This window comes from Lolium rigidum, chromosome 5 (genome assembly GCF_022539505.1).
Source record: "Lolium rigidum isolate FL_2022 chromosome 5, APGP_CSIRO_Lrig_0.1, whole genome shotgun sequence".
Lineage (NCBI taxonomy): Eukaryota > Viridiplantae > Streptophyta > Magnoliopsida > Poales > Poaceae > Lolium > Lolium rigidum.
Window position 1 is genome coordinate 204,028,557 of NC_061512.1, and position 23,998 is coordinate 204,052,554.

Sequence of the window (23,998 nt, forward strand, 5' to 3'; positions counted from 1 at the left end):
TACTCGACACGTGTCTAACGGCATCCAATAATCCGTTAACGCGGGGGAATCCGCACAATAATTATAGCGACCAGGCCCGGAACTCGAGCAGAGAAATCGGCCGGTCTTTGCCTTCGCAGGACCAGAGAGCATCAGAGCTTAGAGAGAGAGAGCTGATCTCTTCGCATCGTGGCTGGCCGGAGCGCTGTCTCGTGGAGCGGGAAGGGAGAGGGTCGGAGGGGGTGAAGCATGGATGGATCCGCCGCGGCGAAGCTGGAGTGGGCGGAGCGGGTGGTGATCCGGTGGTACTCCACCGCGTCCGCGTCCAGGGGGCGGGGAGGACCAGATGCTGTTCGACGGCGGTGGGGACCGGGCGGAGGCGGAGCGGTTCCTGCAGGCGGTGGGGACCGGGCGGAGGCCGCATCCCGCCTGAGCTCGTCTGAGGGTCCGGGCGCCTCGAGCGCGGACGTCTCCTCCTCGTGGTCGGCCGGTCGACCACGTCCACGACAGCTACTTCTTCCGTCGGCGGGCAGCCTTCTGCACCTCTTTGTGGAGAAAAATAGCCATCCAGCGCGCCCAAGCAGCCCCCACCAGAAGATCCCCGTGGCAGGGGTAGCGCGCACAGCCGTGATCTCGTCCTCAATGGGTCTCAATGATTTTTAATCTTAATTGCAGATTGACAAGCCTTGTCTACATATCCTTTTGGCCTGTGAATAGACAGCCTCAGGCTTTACATGGATGAAACCATCCAATTATTTTGTTTTAACCCAGCCTGCTGTGCAATTGCTTCCAGAAAGTAATCCTGAAACCATCCAATTTGGGAGGGTTTTAATTCATTTATTCATGTGCAGCTGTGGAAGAATGGGGCTTGTTGCCAAGCGTCAGGCCCTCATGTGTAACTCAATGGAGTTCCTTTTGCAATGTCCCTACAGTGTTGATAGTAGTATTTGAGAGGTAGAGGCCAAATTTGTTGGTACAGGTATAACTTGGAAAATACCAAGATTGTGACGATGCTACGGCACCAAGGAAATTTGGCAGGCCAAACAGTAGAGATGGGATACAATTTTTGTTCATGTTGCCGTTCAGAGGTGCATATACAATGCAGCTAAGCTAAGCAAGAAGATCTAGAGGTAGGCCTCTGCGGTGTTGAGGTCGTCAAGGATCTTGTTTTTTTGACATCTCCCGGAATCGAGGCGAAGGGTCCTGCCTTGGAGTAGAACTCCACCAGCGACCTGATGGCCTTCTCCAGCGCAACATACTACTCCTGCATTGCATTCAAAATTAAAGGCTTGTTTTTGATAGATTTAGAGCTTACTTTGCAGTTCTCTACGAAAAACGAATGAACTGCATTTTCCTGGCAAACTTGTAGCTGAGCAGCAAGATTCAGTATTGGCGTACGTACCTCTTTGGCGACGGACTGCTGGCCTCTCCAGCCGCCCAGGAACTCCCTGATGGACACCTTAGCGCCTAGCGGAGTCGGCGCCTCGCCGGAAATTGGCCGAGTCTCCCGCAGCGTCCTTCTCCTCCAGCGACTCCCGGAGCGTCCGCACCACCTCCCTCGCCGCCTTCAGGTACGCCTTGGGGAGCACATTCCCTGCCTTGGTCTCCCCGTTCGGGTCGAACAGCGACTTGATGGCCCCGACGACCCCCTCACCGTCGGCGCCTTCGACCTCCTCCGCCACCCTAGCGCGACCCGCCGGCGACACCACAGCCACCGCGGCGCCCGCGAAGAGGGAGAAGACTTGCGCCCTCCGGGTCAGCAGCAGCCGCGCTCCACCTGCACTGTTGCGCATGCAAGGACTTAGCGAGGAGTAGCGCGGCAAGAACGGCCGGCCGAGAGAACGATCGAGGGGAGAGTTTCTTCATGCCGATTTTGCTAATTTTTGGTGTCGCCCGTGATACCACTTCCTCTCCTCTTCTTGGTGTCGCCCGTGATTCCACAGCAGCCCAGCCACACGAGCTTCTCACGTGGACCAAGATTAGACAACTGGCAGAAAAATAGATTCCAAGATAGAAAAGTTGATTTCACGCCGTGTGCTCACCGTGAGCATCTCTCAGATCTGCACACATCTAAAAGCAAATCGGACGATGAAGAATGGGTGTACACGTATACACCTGATCACCAAATTCACTCTCGTGGACACAAATGGCATAGTTTTTGGCTCAATGATTTGGATGCACGAGAAGTATTCCATCTCAATACAAGGCTTTGGCTAGCAAGGTTGTTTGAAGCAAACACAAGTATGAACCGGTACAGCAAAACTTACATAAGAACATACTGCAAGCATTATAAGACTCTACATTGTCTTCTTTGTTGTTCAAACACCTCACCAGAAAATATCTAGACTCTAGAGAGACCAATCATGCAAACTAAATTTCAACAAGCTCTATGGTAGTTCTTCATTAATAGGTGCAAAGTACATGATGCAAGAGCTTAAACATGATCTATTTGAGCACAACAATTGCCAAGTATCAAATTATTCAAGACACTATACCAATTACCACATGAAGCATTTTCTGTTTCCAACCATATAACAGTGAACGAAGCAGTTTCAACCTTCGCCATGAACATTAAAAGTAAAGCTAAGAACACCAGTGTTCATATGAAACAACGGAGCGTGTCTCTCTCCCAAACAAAGAATGCTAGGATCCGATTTTATTCAAACACAAACAAAAATAAAAAACATACAGACACTCCAAGTAAAGCACATAAGATGTGACGGAATAAAAATATAGTTTCACTAGAGGTGACCTGATAAGTTGTCGGTGAAGAAGGGATGCCTTGGGCATCCCCAAGCTTAGATGCTTGAGTCTTCTTGAAATATGCAGGGATGAACCACGGGGGCATCCTCAAGCTTAGACTTTTCACTCTTCTTGATCATATTGTATCATCCTCCTCTCTTGATCCTTGAAAACTTCCTCCACACCAAACTCAAAACAAACTTATTAGAGGGTTAGTGCATAATCAAAAATTCACATATTCAGAGGTGACATAATCATTCTTAATACTTCTGGACATTGCACAAAACTACTGAAAGTTAATGGAACAAAGAAATCCATCCAACATAGCAAAATAGACAATGCGAAATAAAAGGCAGAATCTGTCAAAACAGAACAGTCCGGAAAGACGAATTTTTCTGGGGCAGTTAACTTGCTCAGATCAAAAAGCTCAAATTGAATGAAAGTTGCGTACATATCTGAGGATCACGCACGTAAATTGGCAGATTTTTCTGGGTTACCTACAGACGGGGCTACTCAATTTCGTGACAGCAAGAAATCTGTTTCGCGCGAGTAATCCAAATCTAGTATCAACCCTACTATCAAAGACTTTACTTGGCACAACAATGCAATAAAATAAAGATAAGGAGAGGTTGCTACAGTAGTAACAACTTCCAAGACTCAAATATAAAACAAAAGTGCAGAAGTAAAATAATGTCTTGTCTCCCATAAGCGCTTTTCTTTAACGCCTTTCAACTAGACGCAGAAAGTGTGAATCAAGTATTATCAAGAGATGAAGCATTAACAGAGGGGTTTGGAGTTTTCTCAACTATGCATTGTATCTTGTCTATGTAAGGAACTCCTCTTTCGTTACTCTTAGGCTTACTATTCTCATCAAACAAATTTTCAGGAACAAGCCAAGCATAGTTATTTTCTAGAGCTTCATGCATTCCTAGGAGCTTACTAGGTATCGGTACTTTAATCTCCCCTTCATCATTGACATTATTAGTATACTTTATTCTATCCATGTCCATCTTTTCAAGTGTTTTTGCAAAATCGGTGAAAAGACCAAGCCTCTTATGCTTAATAAAAACTTGTCTAGCTTCTTTAGCTATATCACCAAATTCTCTAAGAAGGACATCTAAAACAAAATCTCTCTTTTCTCCCATTTCCATATCAGAGAGTGTAAGAAACATATGTTGCATTATAGGATTGAGATTAACAGATCTAGTTTCCAACATGTATACTAAACATGCAGTAGCACTTTCATAAGTAGGAACAACTTTTACCAAGTGTGTATCTTCAAAATCTTCAACCATACTAACATCAGTGAAAAATTCTTCTATATTATCTCTTTCAATGATAGACCCTTGTCCTACCGGTATATCTTTCAGAGTGAACTTAGGAGGAAACATGATGAAATAAACAAAAGGTCACTACAAGAAATGTGTTGACTTGTGACATTTTCTCAATGACCATAGATAAAATCGTCATGATTCTATGACGATTTCGTATTGAATGGTCGTTAGCTATTTTGAGTGGACCAAAACCCTAGAAAATTACGACGATGTGTATATAAACGTCATTATTTTCTAGCACGAAATCGTCATAAACTAGACACGCCGTCTACGACGTTATTTCTAGGTTACTGCGACAAATTAAGATCGTCGTAATTGCGTTGATTTTATTTTTTGGTACAATATGATGACTGGACTAACACCTAAGCAATTTTCCAACATGTCATGTGTACGTGGTCATTCAAATTACCAGCATGTGGGATCCATCCCCTATTTTAGTGAGTGATGCATGTTGGCCAAGTGACTCGTGGGACTCGTTAACACTAACACGACGGGCAAGGTGGGACCCAATTGCAGGGCCGTAGGAAGGGTAACATGTGGGACCTACGAGTGGGAACACAAAGACGGTTACACGTATGCGCGCATGGAGGCAGTCCGAACTCAGGACCAACGTCGACTCGACGTTAACTAACACAAAAAAATCTTCTTGTGGCGATCAAGAAATAGAAAATATTTTTTTATGCAAAGAAAATAAAAGCTCCCCAGATCAACATTGATGCACACATGTGTGCAACATGGATTCGTTTTAAACTATGAAAAAGAGCCATGTTTTTAGGCCAAAAAAAAGGCAGAACCACTTGTACCCACGGATCAGTCATCTGAAGCAGATCTCCACCGTCCACTAAACCTACATCTGGCGCCCGAAATATTTTCCGCGCCTGTGTGATCCCGCGCTGGATTTTGGCTGAGGCGCGAAAGGATTCTAAAACTGGGCCTAGGCTAGACAAACTTTGGCGGCTTGGCGCTAGCCCCTCCCATCCCAGCCCGAGCCCAACCCCATCAAACAGAAGTACAGAACTACTCGTGACCTATCCCTAACAGTGCCTCCTTCATCCTCCCTTTCCTCCACCTCCGCCGCCGGCCTAGATCCTGGCCAACTCCGGTCACTCCCTGCGCCGCAGACCATCTCCCCGGAACCCCCTCCTTCTCCTCTTCCTATCCCACCTCGTTGAACCTTCGAACATCACCTCAAACAGAAAACCCTAGCCTAGTATTCCGCCTATACATAGAGGAACAGGAGGCATTGCGACGGCGGCGCCCAGGCAGCAGGTGGTTGTGACCAGGCTCAGCGACCAGATTCACCACGCGAGCCAGATGCTGCCAGCCGGCAAACCTCGGCCTTCACCGCCGCCGGTGTTCCCGTGGCCTGCAGGGCGCCGCGGATGGCCAAAGCTCCGGCCAACTCTCCTCGCATTCGCCATCTGAGGACGGCTTCCACCGCCACGCCCCCCTCCGATGGCATTACCCACGACGGGCTACTTGTTGCGTGTCCTCGCATAAGGGGAGGATGCGTACGACCTGCACATGCTCGACGAGAAGCTCGTCCATCCCCTGCTCGCAGAAGGGGAGGATGCATCACCAACAACCTCAAGCTCGCCGTCTTCCCCAACAACAACAACAACGAGAACCACGGCAAGGCGTTCAGGTACTGCATCTCTGGGCCCTTTTGTGTCGATGCCTCAGGGTAGAAATCCTAGTCGATTGGTGATTGTCGTCTTTAATCCTGGTTAAGGGTTTTTGGACATACTAGTTGTGGCTGTGAACAAGTAACCTTACTTTAATCTTGTGATGTCAGTGAACTGAGTTGCTGCGCTTCTATAGATTATTTTACTATAAAGATACACATGTCATAACTTCAATAAATTCTGAAGTAGTTTCTGGTCCCTATTGGGTAGTAACTTTCCATTTTTCAATTGCAAGGACAAATTTTCATGTTATTTATTTGGACATTTTTGTCTATGAGTACTTTCTGTTTGTGGAAATGCATGGCCATTGTACAACTAGATTGTATGTGTATTACTATGGCATGCAGGCTTCTTACTTTGCTATTTCGTCAGGTAAGAGGAGAAAGGTCCGTGGTGTGTTAGATCTTGCAGATGGCTGTGAACATCAACTCCAAGGAGTTTTTCTTGGCAAGTACATGGACATTCTCTGCAGGAAAAGGTGGAGTTCTTTAGACTATTTTGTTACTATTTACTTCAATTAGTGGCTCTTAGATGGTAGAAAGCATGTTACAGGAATTGTGAAATATGCTAAAATGGAATATGGTTCCTGGCCTGGGACGGTGGATATGATTCATGTTTTGAAATGCTTAGTGCTACTGCTGTTATACTGCCCTTTATTACTGTGCTCTTGAAACTTGCATGCCTAATAAGCTTGTGGTACTCTTTCACATGCCATGCTCATTCACTTAATGAAACAAATAAAAAACTGAATTACTGACGTTGATAGACTGGTAGCTTTACTAGGTTATTGTACATATCTGACTTTAGCTATTGAGTACTAATGAGCTACACCAAATCATTTGGTCTGGTTGACATCTTCCACGGCTGATTATCATCTATTTTTCGTTTTGTACTAACCGATTATGTATCTTTCAATTGAAAACAAAAGGTTATTCCGAGCTGGAGGAGTATTGTACCAATTTAACTAAAGAAGATTTAAGGTACTTTGTTTCATGTGCTATAAGGTTAATGTCATTACACTTGTTCTGCCTACTCAATGGTTACTTCCTGAGATTTTATTTCCTAACCTACATGGTGGGTAACTGCGTTCTGAGTTTGGACTGATTCTTATAAGCAAATATCTATCTGGTATATGTAATGCAATACTTCCTTGCAGTTTGTTATGTCACGTCAAGTTTTTTTTTTTTTTGCTTTAGAAACTAGCTATCTTTGATCTTAATTGCTGGAACCAACGTAATATTGGCCTGCCTAGCACAACATTAGTTACAACATTAGTGTGATTATTGTTGATTGAGAACTATCTGCTCACTATCTCGTCTTATTCCTGCATTAGTGTGATAATTTTTGTTTGTTGATCATGCAAAAGAAGCACGATAGACACCTATTAATATGCGAGCATTTGTGCCTTCGAAAGTGATTCAGACCTAGTTGCTCGATTTGGTGTAAATATATATAGGTATTCCCTTTGAGACTAAAAATGTGGTGGTTCCTCTTTTACAGGAGCTCTGGGTGTCAAGAAAATTGAAGCGTGAAGCTCTGAATCCTCACTCGTCCATGATTACTATATAGGTATTAATTTCCTGAAACCTGAATGGTTTTGATTGTTGGCGTAGACCGGTTAAGCATATACTTGTGGACTAATTTTCCTTTGCATGGTTGTCATGCAGGATGGATGGACGAGGATACGATGGAGGATTGTTCTTGGACCGGTGGTAGTTGGTAGCGAGCTGCTACGATGCGATGCTAGAGGGTGCGGTGCAGACGAGTAGTGGGCAGCAAGAAGTGTACCTGGCAGCATATATGCCTGGAGGTTGGGAGCTGAGTCTGGCTAGAAGGACATCCTTCAGTTTATTAATTATTTGATTGATAATGGATGTTGCTGCTGTAGGGTTGGTTTACAATCTGGGCTAGCTTCATTTGCATCTTTGTGTCGTTCTTGTATATGAGAACCGTGGATTAACTATGGCTCTTTTCAAAAGAATTATATGTTGTTTAATTACTGTCAAATTATTTGAAAATAAAACCTGACAAATAGGCAAGAGAGAACTAATCAGATGAGCGCTTTGATAATTGGACATATATGCACCGTAAAAAGGGGCCCAAACAACAACAAAAAATGTAAAAGGTCAAGGGATGAAAACCAAATGGACCAAAAAAGGCTAAGGCCCAAAAGACAAAGGCTAAACAATGGATGTAAAAAGGTAAAGCCCAAAAGATAAATGGATTGGCAATGGCCAAGGCCTAGGAGAAAAAAGGCTGGTATTAATGGGCTTAACCCATGCAGACTACAAAAATGGACCGGGCTGATTTTGGATTACGACGATTTAATTTCGTCATAGTTTTGCCACGTCCGATTGGCCACATAGGATCTGATGTGGCATGCCTAGATTGCCAGTGACGATATTTGATTGTCATGGTGGTTACGACGATCCAATATCGTCATATACGATAATGACGATTCCAATTAAAAGGTCATGTTGGTTGATTCCTGACGCTCCGTTTTTGACAATCCATTTTTCGTCATAGAATCGTCATAGATGAAATACTATGACGATTCAATGATGAAAATGAAGGGTCGCAAATCAACATATTTCTTGTAGTGGGTAAATAAAGTAAATGCAAGTAACTAATTTTTTGTGTGTTTTTAATATAGAGAACGAAAACAAGACAGTAAATAAAGTAAAGCAAGTAGCTAATTTTTTGTATTTTTGATATAGAGAAAGCAAACAAAGCAATAAATAAAACAAAGTAAAGCAAGACAAAAACAAAGTAAAGAGATTGGATGTGGGAGACTCCCCTTGCAGCTTGTCTTGATCTCCCCGGCAACGGCGCCAGAAATTTAGCTTGATGACGCGTAAAGCACACGCCCGTTGGGAACCCCAAGTGGAAGGTGTGATGCATACAGCAGCAAGTTTCCCTCAGTAAGAAACCAAGGTTTATCGAAACAGTAGGAGTCAAGGGCCACGTGAAGGTTGTTGGCGGAGGAGTGTAGTGCGGCGCAACACCAGGGATTCCTGCGCCATTGTGGAACCTGCACAACACAATCAAAATACTTTGCCCCAACGTAACAGTGAGGTTGTCAATCTCACCGGCTTGCTGTAAACAAAGGATTAAATGTATGGTGTGGAAAATGATGTTTGTTTGCGAAGAGCAGCAGAGAACAATGATTGCAGTAGATTGTATTCAGATGTAAAAGAATGGACCGGGGTCCACAGTTCACTAGTGGTGTCTCTCCAATAAGATAAATAGCATGTTGGGTGAACAAATTACAGTTGGGCAATTGATAAATAGAGAGGGCATAACAATGCACATACATATCATGATGACTACTATGAGATTTACTTAGGGCATTACGACAAAGTACATAGACCGCTATCCAGCATGCATCTATCCCTAAAAAGTTCACCTTCGGGTTAGCATCCGCACCCCTTCCAGTATTAAGTTGCAAACAACAGACAATTGCATTAAGTATGGTGCGTAATGTAATCAACACAAATATCCTTAGACAAAGCATCGATGTTCTATCCTTAGTGGCAACATCACATCCACAACCTTAGAACTTTCTGTCACTGTCCCAGATTCAATGGAGGTATGAACCACTATCGAGCATAAATACTCCCTCTTGGAGTCACAAGTATCAACTTGGCCAGAGTCTCTACTAGCAACGGAGAGCATGCAAGATCATAAACAACACATATATGATAGGTTGATAATCAACTTGACATAGTATTCCATATTCATCGGATCCCAACAAACACAACATGTAGCATTTCAAATAGATGATCTTGATCATGATAGGCAGCTCACAAGATCTAACATGATAGCACAATGAGGAGAAGACAACCATCTAGATACTGCTATGGACCCATAGTCCAAGGATGAACTACTCACACATCAGTCCGGAGGCGATCATGGTGATGTAGAGTCCTCCGGGTGATGATTCCCCTCTCCGACAGGGTGCCGGAGGCGATCTCCTAAATCCCCCGAGATGGGATTGGCGGCGGCGGCGTCTCTGGAACTTTTTTCGTATCGTGGCTCTCGGTAATAGGGTTTTCGCGACGGAGAGTTTAAGTAGGCGGAAGGGCAGAGTTGGAGGCGGCGCAGGGGCCCCACACCATAGGCCGGCGCGGGCCCATGCTGGCCGCGCCGCCCTATGGTTAGGGCGCCTCGTGGCCCCATTTCGTATGCTCTTCGGTCTTCAGGAAGCTCCGTGGAAAAATAAGACCTTGGGCGTTGATTTCGTCCAATTCCGAGAATATTTTCATTGTAGGATTTCTGAAACCAAAAACAGCAGAAAACAGGCACTGACGCTTCGGCATCTTGTCAATAGGTTAGTGCCGGAAAATACATAATAATGACATAAAGTGTGTATAAAACATGTGAGTACTGTCATAAAAGTAGCATGAAACATAAGAAATTATAGATACGTTTGAGACGTATCACCAATCATCGCAGAATGGAGAAGATGAGAAAATTTGAATTACCTCGTCCACTCGCAGCTCGAGCTATCCGTCGCTTCGGGGTGTCTTGGGGGTCAAGGAGACATTGCTCGCTCATCGCTGACTTCCTAGTTCCTAGATGAATCACCCTGCTGCCTAGTAGATGGATTGATCGGAACAGGTGAGGACCGAGGAGGCGAACATGTACGCAAATCTCCGCTAGGCGCGTACTCCTGTTCATAAATAAGTGTACACGTGGGGTTTTCAAGATAATTAGGAAGTAGAGTGAAAAATATATCGAGAACATGCATCTTCCCTCTTTAATTCTTTCATCTCCAATTAGCTAAGTGCATGTAAAAAACAAGAAAAACATATGCTTAATATTATTGGGTTTATTTCTGTACGATGAGTAAGAAGCAATTAAAATACATTGGGAAGATATGAGTACACTCTTTTGTGAATAAAGTCTTCACCTAGATGTCCACTTATTTGTGGACAGAGAGAGTAGCTCGGTAAGGTGAGGACGGTTCGACGGTAGAGGTTGCATGCTAGAGTGCTAGACTGCTAGGTTTGGGCCTCGCTCGCTCACGTTCAGACTAGTCACAATGGGAAGTATCATACACTAGTATCATGCACATGATACTAGTTTATGATACTACATCTACAATGCATAGTATTATAAGATAGTATCATAGTATCATCATATTTAATATTTTGTAAAATCTCAATGCAAATTTTTGTACATGATGTGTTTGCAATTAAGTTTTCTAGTTTTACGTGTTATGATACGGTATCATATATTCATATTACCACTCTCATCTCTCACCTCATTAATTGATGCCACATCAGATTTTTGCCAACATGACATGCATGCGCGCCCTGTCGTCTAGCTATCGTTCGGCGATCAAGCGGGAAGGCCAAGGTAAGTCTCCTTGTTTTTCTACTCTTTTTTTTTCTTTCTATACAAGTAAGTCAAGTATACATGCCTATATATAGGAATTTGGGGCTCCTAAAATCCTGGAGCTCTGTGTAGCTTGCACACACTGCACATGTGGCGGCCCACGCCTGCAAATATAACACATAATTGTAATAATACCTAACAAAGACACAACCAAGCATTCTGTTTTGGCAAACGCTACAAATAACATTATCCTCTAGCAATTTGGCCTAAAACAAAAGCGAGCATAGGCAGCATACCCTGGTCGTGGACGTTAGATTCATCCGGCCGACAAAGATCACGGGATCCGAAGAGCAGTCGCGCGCGCAGCACAATTTCCTGTAGTACGTCTCCACTATTCCTTGATCCCTTCACAGTCACACCACCCTCCGGAAACCGCGAGGTTCCACAACGCAGTTTTTCTACATAGTTACATGATTTCTTTTTCATCTTTTCCCCATGTTGTTTGCTGTCATATTTGGGTGTTCTTGTTTGGGGTGAACGGCGGATGAGCTGGATAGTCTCATGTGGTTAACTTTTTTTTTTGGTTCTTTTGGATCCTGACATTTTTTGGATCCTGACATTGTTATGAACGGTGAAGAAATTGACTCATTGCTTTGATATGACTCAGATCCAAATGTACGCGCCATGTACAATTTTTTTGTTCAGATCCTGATGTTGATATGATTGCTTTGAAAATGACTAAAAATTCCTGTGAATTCCCTACTCGTGGATACATGCGACCATGAATTTTTCTTTTTTATTTGTATGATCTCCCTTTCGCTTTTTCAATGAATTTTCCTTCTTCCAAATGTTAATTTCGGATCTGAATCTACCTTTTCTTTTTCCCAACCATCATTTTTCCTCTACCATGGATGTTGCAAAAATTTGGAAAAAAATTAGACTAATCAAGATAGTACATAAATAATAGGCAAATCTCCTTCCATTTTTTAACATCAAGGAGCTGCTCTCATCCAATGATTCTGTACACGTTCTATAAAATGTACAAAGGGGTTTGTTATGTAAAAGGAAAGGGGCTGACGACGTGGGCTTAGCCCAGTGGTTGGGGTCGCAGTGGCGCACCCCAACGACCGGAGTTCGATTCCTGTCAGGGACGAATTTCGGAATTGTCACGCCAAGTCCCGCTTCTACTATATCAAAAAGTGTCTAGTTCCTCCTAGACACATTTTCATTTTTTGTAAAAGGAAAGGGGCTTGCTGACAGTAGAATAATATAACTCAGGGTGTTCTCCACAAAATGCAAACAGAGGTTGCAAGAATCTCAACGCATGATTGGACGTCCGGGATAAGCCCGGGACGCCCACATATATCGTTGCATTTCCGGAGGTTCCAAGTCAACAATCGACACGCCGCTCTGTCCCGACCACCCTCCACCGTCATGCTGCCACTGGCGTCCACCCCACTCCACCACCTCCTCCTACTCCTCCTCGCCGCCGTCGCCTGCACGCGACCGCCCGGCGCCGCGTCCAAGTCTACGGTCGAGCCCTGCACCTCCTCCACGGCCTGCCCCGCGCTGCTCTCCTACACCCTCTACGCCGACCTCAAGCTCGCCGAGCTGGCCGCGCTCTTCGCCGCCGACCCGCTCGCCATCCTCGCCGCCAACGCCATGGACTTCGCCGCCCCCGACGCCACCAACCGCATCCTCCCGGCCGGCATCACCCTACGCGTGCCCGTCCCCTGCGCCTGCTCCAACGGCATCCGCAAGGCCACCTCCGTCCGCTACGTCTCCCCCCAGGGGGACACGCTCGCCTCCGTCGCCTCGCAGGTCTACGGCGGGCTCACCGCGCCGGACTGGATCCGGGAATCCAGTGACATCCTCGAGGCCGGCGCCGACGACGCGCTGGACGCCGGAGCCACGCTGTCCGTGCCGCTGCACTGCGCGTGCTTCGGCGGGGCGGACAACGGGGTGCCCGCCGTGTACCTGACGTACGTGGTGGCGAAGGGGGACACCGTGCCCGCCATCGCGGCGAGGTACCGGACCACGGCCACCGACGTGATGAGCGTCAACGACTTGGCCACCCCCGACGTCGCCGCCGGGGACATCGTCGTCCTCCCGCTGCCAGGTGAGCCGCGCGCTTGTCGATCAGTTGTGCTTGTGTCGCCTCTTCATGGATCTCGTGAGGCGCACCGTACGTGCGTGCTCGTGCGTAGCTGCGTGGTTTCGTCAGACCGATGAATGCCGATAAATTCGGTCGGTGACCATTTATCATTTACTCACGCGCGCGCTCTAGTTAGACATTGATGCGCACACCTTTGATTGAAAATTTGAAACGCCGTCCATTTTGAGTAGTGGACTAGTGGCAGCATAGCAGCTACTCTCGGATTAGTTGCTGAACGAGGATTTGCTCCCGGGGCCGAGGCTATGCATGCTCGATTTGCAGCTCCAGGGCACATGGTGCCCGCTATTTGAAATTTTTGATATCGGTAGTCTGAACTTTCAAATAGGAGTATTTTTTGTGAATACATATATATGGCCTGCGTAATTGTGAAAAGTTTTGGTAAAAAGTCCGTTGTATTTTGAGCTACCAAAAAAATGTGGCTGTATATAGACCTATAAAACTTTTTTTTTTGCCAAAAAATTGTCACTTAGCTTCCTGCAACAGTCGTTAGAAAATATATAAACTGTTTACGAATTTTTTAAAAAAAATTACGGGCACTAGTGTGCTGCTGAGGGTTTCCGCTAGTTACTCGTCTGACCTAGTGTTGTACTGTGATCTAAATTCGTAAGAAGGTTTACTTTTAATAACAAGCGAAGCGACACCCATCGCCGAAAAGCTTGGGCCAAAAATAATTCATATTTATTTTTCACGGCTGCTTTTGATTCGTGATGGCGAATGAAAATACTGGAAAGCGAAAACATGTAGCACTACACATTTTGACTATTAAGAATATGTACATGCCAAACCTTGTTAATATCGTGCACAAAGTGTGAGTTTGGTCCTCCGTTTTCTTGCCGGTTTGTCCTCTGTTATAGCATCTCTAACCGTTCCCAAAAAACTTAAGAGGACCAAAACCTCCTTATTTCTTAACTTCCGATATTTCCTCATTTAAAATTTAGCCATTCATACCGATCCCAAAAAACTTAGAGGAGCAAAATTTTGTTTGCTGCAAATCAATTCATTTGAACCAAACATTCAATATTACAAACCGAATTAATAGATGTAATAAACCAAATTATTAAATGTTATAAACCAAATTATTAAATGTTTATCTTGATAGGTTGCATTGGGGTTGAAATAATCTCTCATGATCTTGACATATGACATATCCCTCTGCTCTACCTCGGTTGATCCACCCACGGACAAATTGAGATCCTAGCCTCGACTTCCAGAAATCCTTGATCAAAATCATGAACATAGCCATTTCCAAATCTTCATCTTCTTCGTCTTCCTCATCAGATGAAGATCATCCGATAATTTCTTTATTGAGGGATCGGGTAAGAGATGTTCTTGGTACAGTGAATAGTTTATTTGTCAAGTGCGCTCCATCATGTTGCCCCAGTGGGGGGCTGGTAAAAATTACGGGGTACTATGTACTAACAAAACCGTGTACTTAAGAATCACACTTTGTCTTGTCTGAAGAAAAAGAGGACAAAATTGCATTCATGGCCATCCGCAGATGCTCTGTGAGATCAGGATGTCGACGGCATCAATTATTCACTCTATCATTTGCTTCGCTTCATTCTTTTGATATACAGTTATTCAGTGACATCCTTCCATTCGTTTTCCTGGTGATGTACAGCGTGCTCCTCGTCCTTCCCCACCTTCACGTCGGATTATGGGTTGGCCGTCGCGAACGGGACCTATGCAGTGACTGCCAATCGCTGTGTCCAGTGCAGCTGTGGTCCGGCCAACTTGGAGTAGGCACCCACTGCCGACTTCCCAAGATCTCGATCTACCAGTTCGGGCTGTCTGACGCCGTTGCTCTTGGTTTCAGCCTCTTCTGCGTGCCGGCGCCACTCGCGGACTCGACGTGCTCCAGCATGCAGTGCAGCAACAGCAGCATGATGCTCGGCAACTTCACCCTCGTGATGACCGGCGCTGGCTGCAGCGTCACCTCCTGCGACTATGGCGGCTACGCCAACGGCACAATCATCACCACGTAATTCAGCGTCGCACATCATCCAAATCGACCTCTTTTTACAGTTCAGAGACGGTTCTGTTTTATCATACGATCTTTGCATCTTTCAGGTTAACCACGACGCTCAAGCCTCTGTGCCCAGGTTACTTGATTTTCCTTGCCATTTCTCATCACCATTTTCCGGTGACTGTATCATACTGTCATGGTAAAGCTGCTGATATTATTCGAGTCTCTGACACATTGTGCCGTTCCTGTGCGCAGGCCAGCACCAGTTCCCGCCGCTAATCCCGCCGCCGACGTCGTCCTTCTTCCAGACGTACCTCGGCCCTTCACCGGCGCCAATGACATTGCGAGGAGGAAACAATCCCACGGGCAGCCCGGACGCTGTCTCCGGTGTACCTAGGAGGGGCCGGCACTTCAGCGGCGCTGCCGTGATACTGCTCGCGCTCTGCCTTGTCGCTACCATGCGGTGGTAACCATGCACCGAAATGGAGTCTTGTGAGAGAACCTTCGAATCTTCGATTGATTCTTTTTGTACAGGAGCACATATCTGTTTTGCTGGGGGCTTGTCAGCTGTGCTGTGCCAATTTTTTCCTTTTGCTTGCTGGTCTCATTTGTGGTTCCCCTGTAAAATTGGAAACGCACTCGCTTGAATTGTTTTTTTTTTTTCCAACCGGGCTTCCACCCCTTTCCATTGCATTCAACGGAAATACCAAGTTCGAAATACAAACAACTAAGAAAAGGGGGTAGGAGAAAGGAAGCGAGTTGGCGCAATATCAGGAAACCCACTGTGGATAACATACACTATGGGGCAAAAACCTGATATCACAAACCGAAACTCCGTCACAAGTTTTCCACAGGAAAAACACACGAACCTACGGAAGATTTAACAGGTCCAAAAAAAAAATGAGACTAACAGGCACAAAAGCCATCACTAGTTCTTGAGATACTCCAGGGGCTTCAAACGACCAAAACAACTTCAGGGAGCATTGATCAGCAGCATCTCCCTGTTGCCAGAAGCAGCAGATGGAGCAGAGAAGGCGATCGTCGCGGAGTGCATCAGCTTTTTAGCGCCTCCAGTCAGCTGCTCCTTGTCCACCTCCTTTTGAAGACCTGCCCAGTACAACAACAGCGAAATAGTGTAGAAGATAATCTCACTAGGGGATCTGAAAATATGCTTCTCGAAAGTAACTTTATTTCTAACAGACCAAATCGCCCAACAAACAGCAGCAATAAGAACCACATAGAAACGTTCCATGCGAGGGATGAAAGAATGGAACCAGGCCATAGCTTGCCAAAACGAATTTGGCACACAACGAGCACCAATAGACATTCCCAGAATTTCCCAGACAACTTTCGAGATATGGCAGGTGAAAAAAAGATGATTATTCGTTTCAAACTGACCACAAAAAGAGCATAAGGGAGAACCAGCCCAGTTTCTTTTCTTCAGATTTTCTCTAGTGAGCAAAGCATCTTGTCCAAGTTGCCACATGAAGATTTTAATTTTAAGTGGAATTTTAGCTTTCCAGACCCACTTATTATGCGAACCAGCCAATCCTTTTTCCAGCCAGGTATAAACAGATTTAGTCGAGAAAATGCCATTCTTATTCAGGGACCAGGATATCCTCGCTTGAATTGTTTGTGGCACGATGGAATTGTTTGCCCCTACTTTGTCGATAAAGGAAGTTTATTAACTCAAAACTATATCAGCACTCTACAAACGAGAGTTCCGATCTGCCTCTAAATAACGTAGATGCTTTCGATGGGAGCACAGGCCGACGCAGCTTTCCGGCCGGGACCTCACTCTCGAGGCCATCCATCGGTGCGGCGACCACAAGGAGGCAGTGCGCCTCCGGTGAGTCTTTGACGAGCATGACGGATGGCTGGATTATCGGGCCGAGATCTAGGTTGAGTTCGATCTGACCAGATGGGTTTAGCCACGATCGGGGTGACGGGGCCTGGAGGCCCCTCGGATCGCCGGACCTCCAGCCTTGCGCCTGGATTGCATCTTTCCTCTCCGGGCAATCCAGCATAGAGGCGGCTCGCGACGTGGGGGTCTGCCGGTCTCGCGAATAATGGTGGCGGTCCTAGGGTTTCTCCTCAATGTCAAAACGAAGACCTACCGATTGCCTGGCCTCATTGATCTGGCTGCAGTGGCGTGTTCCGGAAGGATCCGTCGGCGTTCTCCACCGGAGATTGCTGGATGGAGTGGGATTCGGTCATACGCACCTGTGTTTTTCTCTCTAACCGTTTGGTTTCAAAGAGAGCACTTCGAAGCTCTGCTGGCTGTTTATATCATGGGGCATGTTCTCGTTCTATGGTGCTGGCGGGGAATGTCATGGCGAGATCTTAGGACTAGCGATGGTGGTTCAACTCCGGGCGGCGATGAGGAATTGGCTTGGTGATTCGTGACTTGGAGCAGCGGCATGCTAGTTGGGCGAATACACATGAGAAGTATGTTTCAGGGTGACATCCAAAGTCTAACATTAATTGGTTGTGCATGGCAATGTGCTTGTTGAAGACATTGTTTTGAGAGTGACGACTTTGCTGGACTCCTGGTGTTGTCTTGGTGATGTCCATTTTGCTGCTCCAAGGTATAGATCGTTGTAGCGGGACTTTTATTTGATGTAATTATTCAGTTTTTTCAATCTGTGCATCCGTAATTCCACTAGAGACATACGTTATTGCAGAGACTGGGTGTAATTGGTATCTCCGTCATATTAATATATGCTCTTTGTCGAAAAAGTAACAAAGATGCACATGACCAAAGAAAAACCATGAATAATTTGACACAAGCCCATATTCATGTGATAAAATAAATGAAAATACGGTTTTGATAGATCTAAGCCGACCGTGAATTAAGTTAGAGCTTGATCGACTTCGAAACAGTTAGATTAGCATTCTGATTTGTGCAACTTATTTATATGAAGTTGCAGTTGCAATTATGGCCAAAATTTCTCAGTTATCTCTACTATACTTATAAAGGCACGAAGTGCCGTTGGAAAATTGAATCTGAACCGTCCATCTGGTTACATCACATGGTCCACGATTGTTTGTTCTCCCCCTGCTCGCTCGCCCTGATGTTTCGTTCAATTTCCACCTGAATCACGTTAATGAGATGTTAAAACGGTAATTAATTTATTTCTTTCCGATTCATCGTCAATCCACCATCATGCGGCGCTCTTATTTCCGATCCTCCCCTCGCGTTGCCCCGGCCACCCTATCGTATCCCGTTCCGTGCAGTAGTTCCATATCGCCAAATAATTCCACAGAGGGCACGCTTGGGAGGAGTGAAGGACCAATCCGACGAACAGAACCAACACTTCAATCCCGATCTGCCATCGCGGGAGGCGATGGATCACCGACATCGGCAAAGATCGCATGCGGTGGATAAGGAGGCGGCGTTGCTGCGGAAGGCATGGCGCGGAACAGCGGACGGTAAGATGCTGACTGTGGATGTCGGCGCGCGCCCTGGCGAGTTCGGCGCTGTGGAGCGCGGCGAGCGCCGGCGTGCACACGGTCGCCAGCCCCGAGCAGGCCACGTTCTGCGACAACCAGCTCGCCCACGTTCCGTGGGTGTACCTGATGGTGAAGGATTTCCAGATCATGCGCCTTACATGGCTGGAGACAATCCCGATGAACCTCACGCTGCTCTTTGACCGCATTAGTCATCTCAGCCACTGAAGACAAGCTACCATTTCGGGTATTGACATGTGATCTATAATACTTGACACACAAATATTTAATTTTTGATATCTTCATAAAACACTTATGTGTGCCGCACAACCTCCTAAATAAGTTTTGAGGACCGGACAACAGCCATCCAACTTATGCTTATGCAAACTAGCCAACTAGGTTCAGCAAATTATGTCAGTGCTATTATGCTGCAAAAATACATGATGCATTTGTGTACATTTTATTATCTCTAAAAAGCACCAAAGTTTATCTTGACCTTGTCCATATCGCTCTTAACTTCTTGTTTTTTCTAACCTTATTAAGCAAGGAAGAGGCCAAAGAAGGCCCTACTGAGGACCTACGACCATCGTCTTACAGACAGATAGCAAGAAAAATTACAATGGGAGATGAAAACGACCGAGAGACTACTAGAGACCCAAAGGTACGCATCTGCTTTCAGGTGGTCTACTACCAGTTGGATGGGATGGGTTTGGAAACTTTGTCAAACACTCTTGGGTTCCTCTCGCACCAAACAGTCCAAAGGGACAGGACGAAAAAAATGTTGAATTTTTTCTTGTTATCGGCCTGTAGGGTTTCTCTTGCTTGACTCCACCAATCGGACAGTTGCAAGTTCACCAATGGGACGACGTGATGAAAACAAGCCAAAACATACTCTAGGAAGTAAATAGCATTCTCTGAATGATTAGCTAGCTATAAATCTTTTTTCTGCAGCGTGATAGACCATGGGAGCAATTTTCGCTAGCACTTCTAATAGAGTCTTCTTGTTTCTCTAATGGAACAATCTCAGGTGAGGATAAAAAGTGCACACCCGAAGTATGCAGCTTTTGTAGAAAACATGATTACTCTTATAGTAAAAAAGGTGAGAGATCTTCATGTCTAAATGCTCTTAAACCTGCCAATGATTAATTTGGCCCCAGGGACCTAGCAAATGACAACACACTTTTTACAATATTTGTGTTGCTCATGAATGATCTGAAGAATGGTACTCCTTTTGAGTTTTCATCAATACACATGTCCATGAAATGTAATCTTGTGGTATTCTGATGACTGCAATGGAATAGGGACACAGTGAAAACATCCAATCAGGGCTTCAATAAGCTGAACGAGCTCTTTTACGGTGATTGGCACGGAACCTAGGCTCCGTTCCGGTTCCGTCAATTCGGAATTTTTGTGACCATTGATTAAAACGAACTGTAAGTATTATGATGCTTTCATTTAGAAATCGTACATGCCAGCGGCCGTTTGACTCCCATAGATAAAAAAAATTCTCCAAGTCAAAATAGAAATTTCCTCTCCCTGCCTAACCAGGACGAGCGTTCTGTGAAAAATTAAACAGTGGAAGCTATAGAGCGGTGCTTCGTGATTGGAATGGACATGTAATTCTGTCGGTTTGGGGCTTAACCAACACCAGCTCTGGTGCTGAAACTGTTGAGGCCATTGCATGTCTCCAAAGTCTGAACTTAGCTGCGATATGCTATGCTGGACCAACTGTGGTGGAATCCGATCGTTCAAATTTAATCTAGCAGCTTTGGTCTTTCAAAGATACCTCCAGATCGTGGATTTCTTTCATTGTTTAGGAGAATAAAAATGCCCCGGGTAATTTTGAAAGTGTGGAGTTTAGAAAGGTGTCTATGGGAAATGCACTTTGGCTCATAGGAGCATATGCTCCCATTATGTGAATCCACATTTCAAAGTGTCAAAAAATTCTAAACTAAATTTTTACATGTACATCTAGACATTTTATGTTGGTACACAAGTTTTCAAAAATAACTAAAAATAATTGTGGCTCCTGTAAAAAAGACAAGTTTTGATGCTATAACACGACTACGTACAAGATATTTTTTTGTCTTTTTTGTACACGCCAAATAAAATGTTGTTTCTCCACGAAAATTTGTGCACTAACATAGAATGTCAAGATGTACACCAACAAATTTATATCCGAATTTTTTAACATTTTTATAATTATTTTTTAATTATTTTATATAATGAGAGCATTTGCTCCTATGAGCCAAATTGCCACCTCCGGTGTCTATATCAAACAATTTTATATTGTGGATGTTATATTAGAGAGACGTGCATATTGCACGTACACACTAACTAGTACGTAAACTACACATGAAATTAGATGATATCATCTGATCGAGAAATAAATCAATTCCATGAAAATAAGAATTAAAGGCGGGCCAATACGTAGATTATTTCACAGATAAAGACTTAGATGAAGACCTTTTTAAGGCATGTACAATGGGAGAGAATGCGAATCTTCTCTTAGCAGTCCACGTCATCTAGAGCAAACGCTAAATATAAGTGGTACAATGCATTATTTGTTGTATCATCTCTAGCCTGGATTGATTAGAAAGACATATGGTACAACTGAGAAAATAGTCTTCTCTTATTATCTAAGAAATCATCCATTAGCTAAGAGAAGATAACCTTCTTTTATTTCACTAGTACAAATGCCCGTGCGTTGCCACGGGTCCTCAAATTTTATTTTCCAATGCACATATGTAATTCATATTTCTTGAAATGCATGATTTATTTTTGGAATTGGTGAACCTATTTCGGAAATAGAATATTTTTGTAAAATAATAAACATTTTTTTGAATGTCCGTGAACAATTGTTTGACAACATGAACATTTCTTTTCTAATGCACGATTTTTTTTTGTTATGAGCGAGCAACTTTTAGCATGCGACCTTTTTATTTTCTATTATTTAAAGATTAGGGAAATATTAAAATTTTGAGATTCATCGTGATCAGTTATTGAAAGCTGGCTTTTCTTATAAAAAAATTTAGACAAACAAATAATGCATCAACTTAAAACGTGACCGGCTAAGGCGGCTGCCCGGGTGCGGCGAAAATCGGAGGCAGGAGGGCCTACCGCCGCGGCAAAGCAGAGGCGGAAGGCAACCATCCCCTGCAGCCACCCTCCACCGTGTGAATCCTCTAACACCCCCCCCCCCCCGCGCGTTGTTACCCTCTTTGACGGCGGCGGCCGTGCTTGATGGATCTATGTACGCAATTTTTTCACGTCCTAGTTTTTATGCCCGCAATTTTCGTTATTTAAACCTCCGCTGCGTCGCATCTATAGTCCGTTCATTCACATGCTGGAGTCCAACGCCGTCGATGTCGAGACATCTCAGCTGCCCCCTTCGATGATGAGTGCGAACCAGAGGCAAAAGAGGAGGGAGACGAGGTAGAAGAGGTGGAGTAGGGAGGCCTCGGCTGCTGCATCCGGCCTTTTAATTGTGAATATCTAAGAAAAATCAAAATAACCTCACTACTGGAAAGCCTTAAAGGAAACTATGTTTGCTCTATTTCCTTATTTTAAGCATAGCATTACGGTTGAGCCATCAACTCATTACAAACTCCTAACTTGATATACGCATGAAAGGATCTAATATAATGCAACATTGTACGAGCTCCAAAATGCGTCAAGATGTAAAATGATACATGTCGGATTTCTTCTCCTTCACAATTTTCTTTTCCTTTCAATCGCACGTAACTCTGGATTGAACTAACCCACAAATAAAATAACCAAACACAAGTTACTCTTAAATAAGTTTTTGCACAAATAACCCTCCAAGCAATCCTCGTTTTTTTGGAGACCAATACAAAAAACTTACATTATATTAGGCAAAGCAACTTGCCATCGGGTCGTTTACAAAAACATAAGATCTTCCAAAGCATATTAGATCAGTCTTGTGAGCCATCATTTTAACACAGAAGGTGGGGCCAGGTGGAGTCCAAATTTTAACACAGAAGGTGGGGCCAGGTGGAGTCCCATGCCACTGATGTTCAACCACACCCTGAATTACCAGATACACCAGGAATTGCGGCGGGTTGCTCTGAATCGGTGCCTTGGTGGTTTTCTTCCACTGTGGTACGCCGCGGCCGAGTCGAGATATCCTCCTCCAGCCCGTCCCTGACCTGGCGGGTTACCCCATCCTCCATGATATAATCACAAGCCGCCATCTCCTTCTGGAGGAGCGGCCCACCCTCAAGCACCACCACCATCATGCCTCAGTCCGGCTGCCGCCAGCCCGCCACCAATGACCGTGTTGTCTTCCTTACGCCCTCTCTGGTTTCCCCGGCCCCTCCTATGCCTTCCTGCTGAGCATGCGGAGCACCCCTTTTCTTGTTCATGTAACAAAATAAAACCAATTGAAGCAGAATGAATAATCAATAGATTTTGAGGTGAAGGTGCAAACAGAGTGGTACATACTACATACACTTGTTCTCTTCCTGGAAAAATTCATCATGGAGAGATTATATGTCATGTTCTCCAGCTCCACATAAACGGTGCAACATCAAGAAATTCAAGCTTTTCTAGTGAAAGAAGAAGGAATAAAATGCTATAGTGGAAAATTTTATTACAATATATCAAATATACCTTCATAAGACAGAACCGAAGATCAGTGGGGCAAATTCCCTCACCGATGCACACCATAGCCAATTGTGAATAGTGACAAAGAACATCTGCAGCAGCTTGCTTATCTTCTATTGAGTCTGCAAAATATAGGAACATAGCTCATAACAGAAAACTCAAGAACATTCACTGGGATTTTAAATCGTTGCGGAGAATTGATTCAAAAACAACAATTGTCACCGAAATCTGGTTTAAGAATCACTTTCTTCAGAACTCACGTGCCAATTTCTCATAAAGATGGAACCGAAATGTGTGAGGGTAGAACTTTGCTCCCCAAACAATATGTACTACCAGCAGTTCCCCAAGAATTTTCAGAGACATATATCAATAATATTGTTCTAATAATGCATAAAGCTCCATAATATAATTTCATATCTTCTAAGAAAATATTGTAATTTCATATATTTCTGAGCGCAGAGCAGAGAAAGAATTAATGGTACTCTTTGGTTAAGTCATATCGGCCTTAACTCGGCTCAAAGACAACATAAATATCCTTTAAGTCCCTCCTTTTTGGAAGTAACATTATATGCACAAAGGTTGCTAAAACACATCACTTCACAAATGTAATATGAAAGATAGTAAATGAAGTCTACACATAAGGAAGTCTACCGAAAAGGTTTTACTCTGACCATGTTGGATAATGCATAGTTGCATACAG

General features: G+C 44.5%; 1 protein-coding gene and 1 pseudogene across 1 annotated transcript; one reads left to right on the forward strand and one right to left on the reverse strand.

The window, feature by feature from the left end:
- Positions 1-895: 895 nt before the first annotated feature.
- Positions 896-1,772, reverse strand: LOC124656964 (annotated as a pseudogene).
- A 10,742-nt stretch (positions 1,773-12,514) lies between these two features.
- Positions 12,515-15,692, forward strand: LOC124656965 (lysM domain-containing GPI-anchored protein LYP4-like). The gene is made up of 5 exons (XM_047195610.1): positions 12,515-13,199; positions 14,878-14,995; positions 15,073-15,237; positions 15,327-15,358; positions 15,478-15,692. The coding sequence occupies exons 1-5, from the start codon at positions 12,515-12,517 to the stop codon at positions 15,690-15,692; spliced, it is 1,215 nt and encodes a 404-aa protein (XP_047051566.1).
- The last annotated feature ends 8,306 nt before the right edge of the window (positions 15,693-23,998 follow it).

Coding starts and splice junctions, on each gene's coding strand:
- LOC124656965 (XM_047195610.1), top strand. CDS start 12,515: ATGCTGCCACTGGCGTCCACCCCACTCCACCACCTCCTCCTACTCCTC. Junction 15,238..15,326: donor AACGGCACAATCATCACCAC/GTAATTCAGCGT, acceptor TGCATCTTTCAG/GTTAACCACGACGCTCAAGC. Junction 15,359..15,477: donor GCTCAAGCCTCTGTGCCCAG/GTTACTTGATTT, acceptor TCCTGTGCGCAG/GCCAGCACCAGTTCCCGCCG.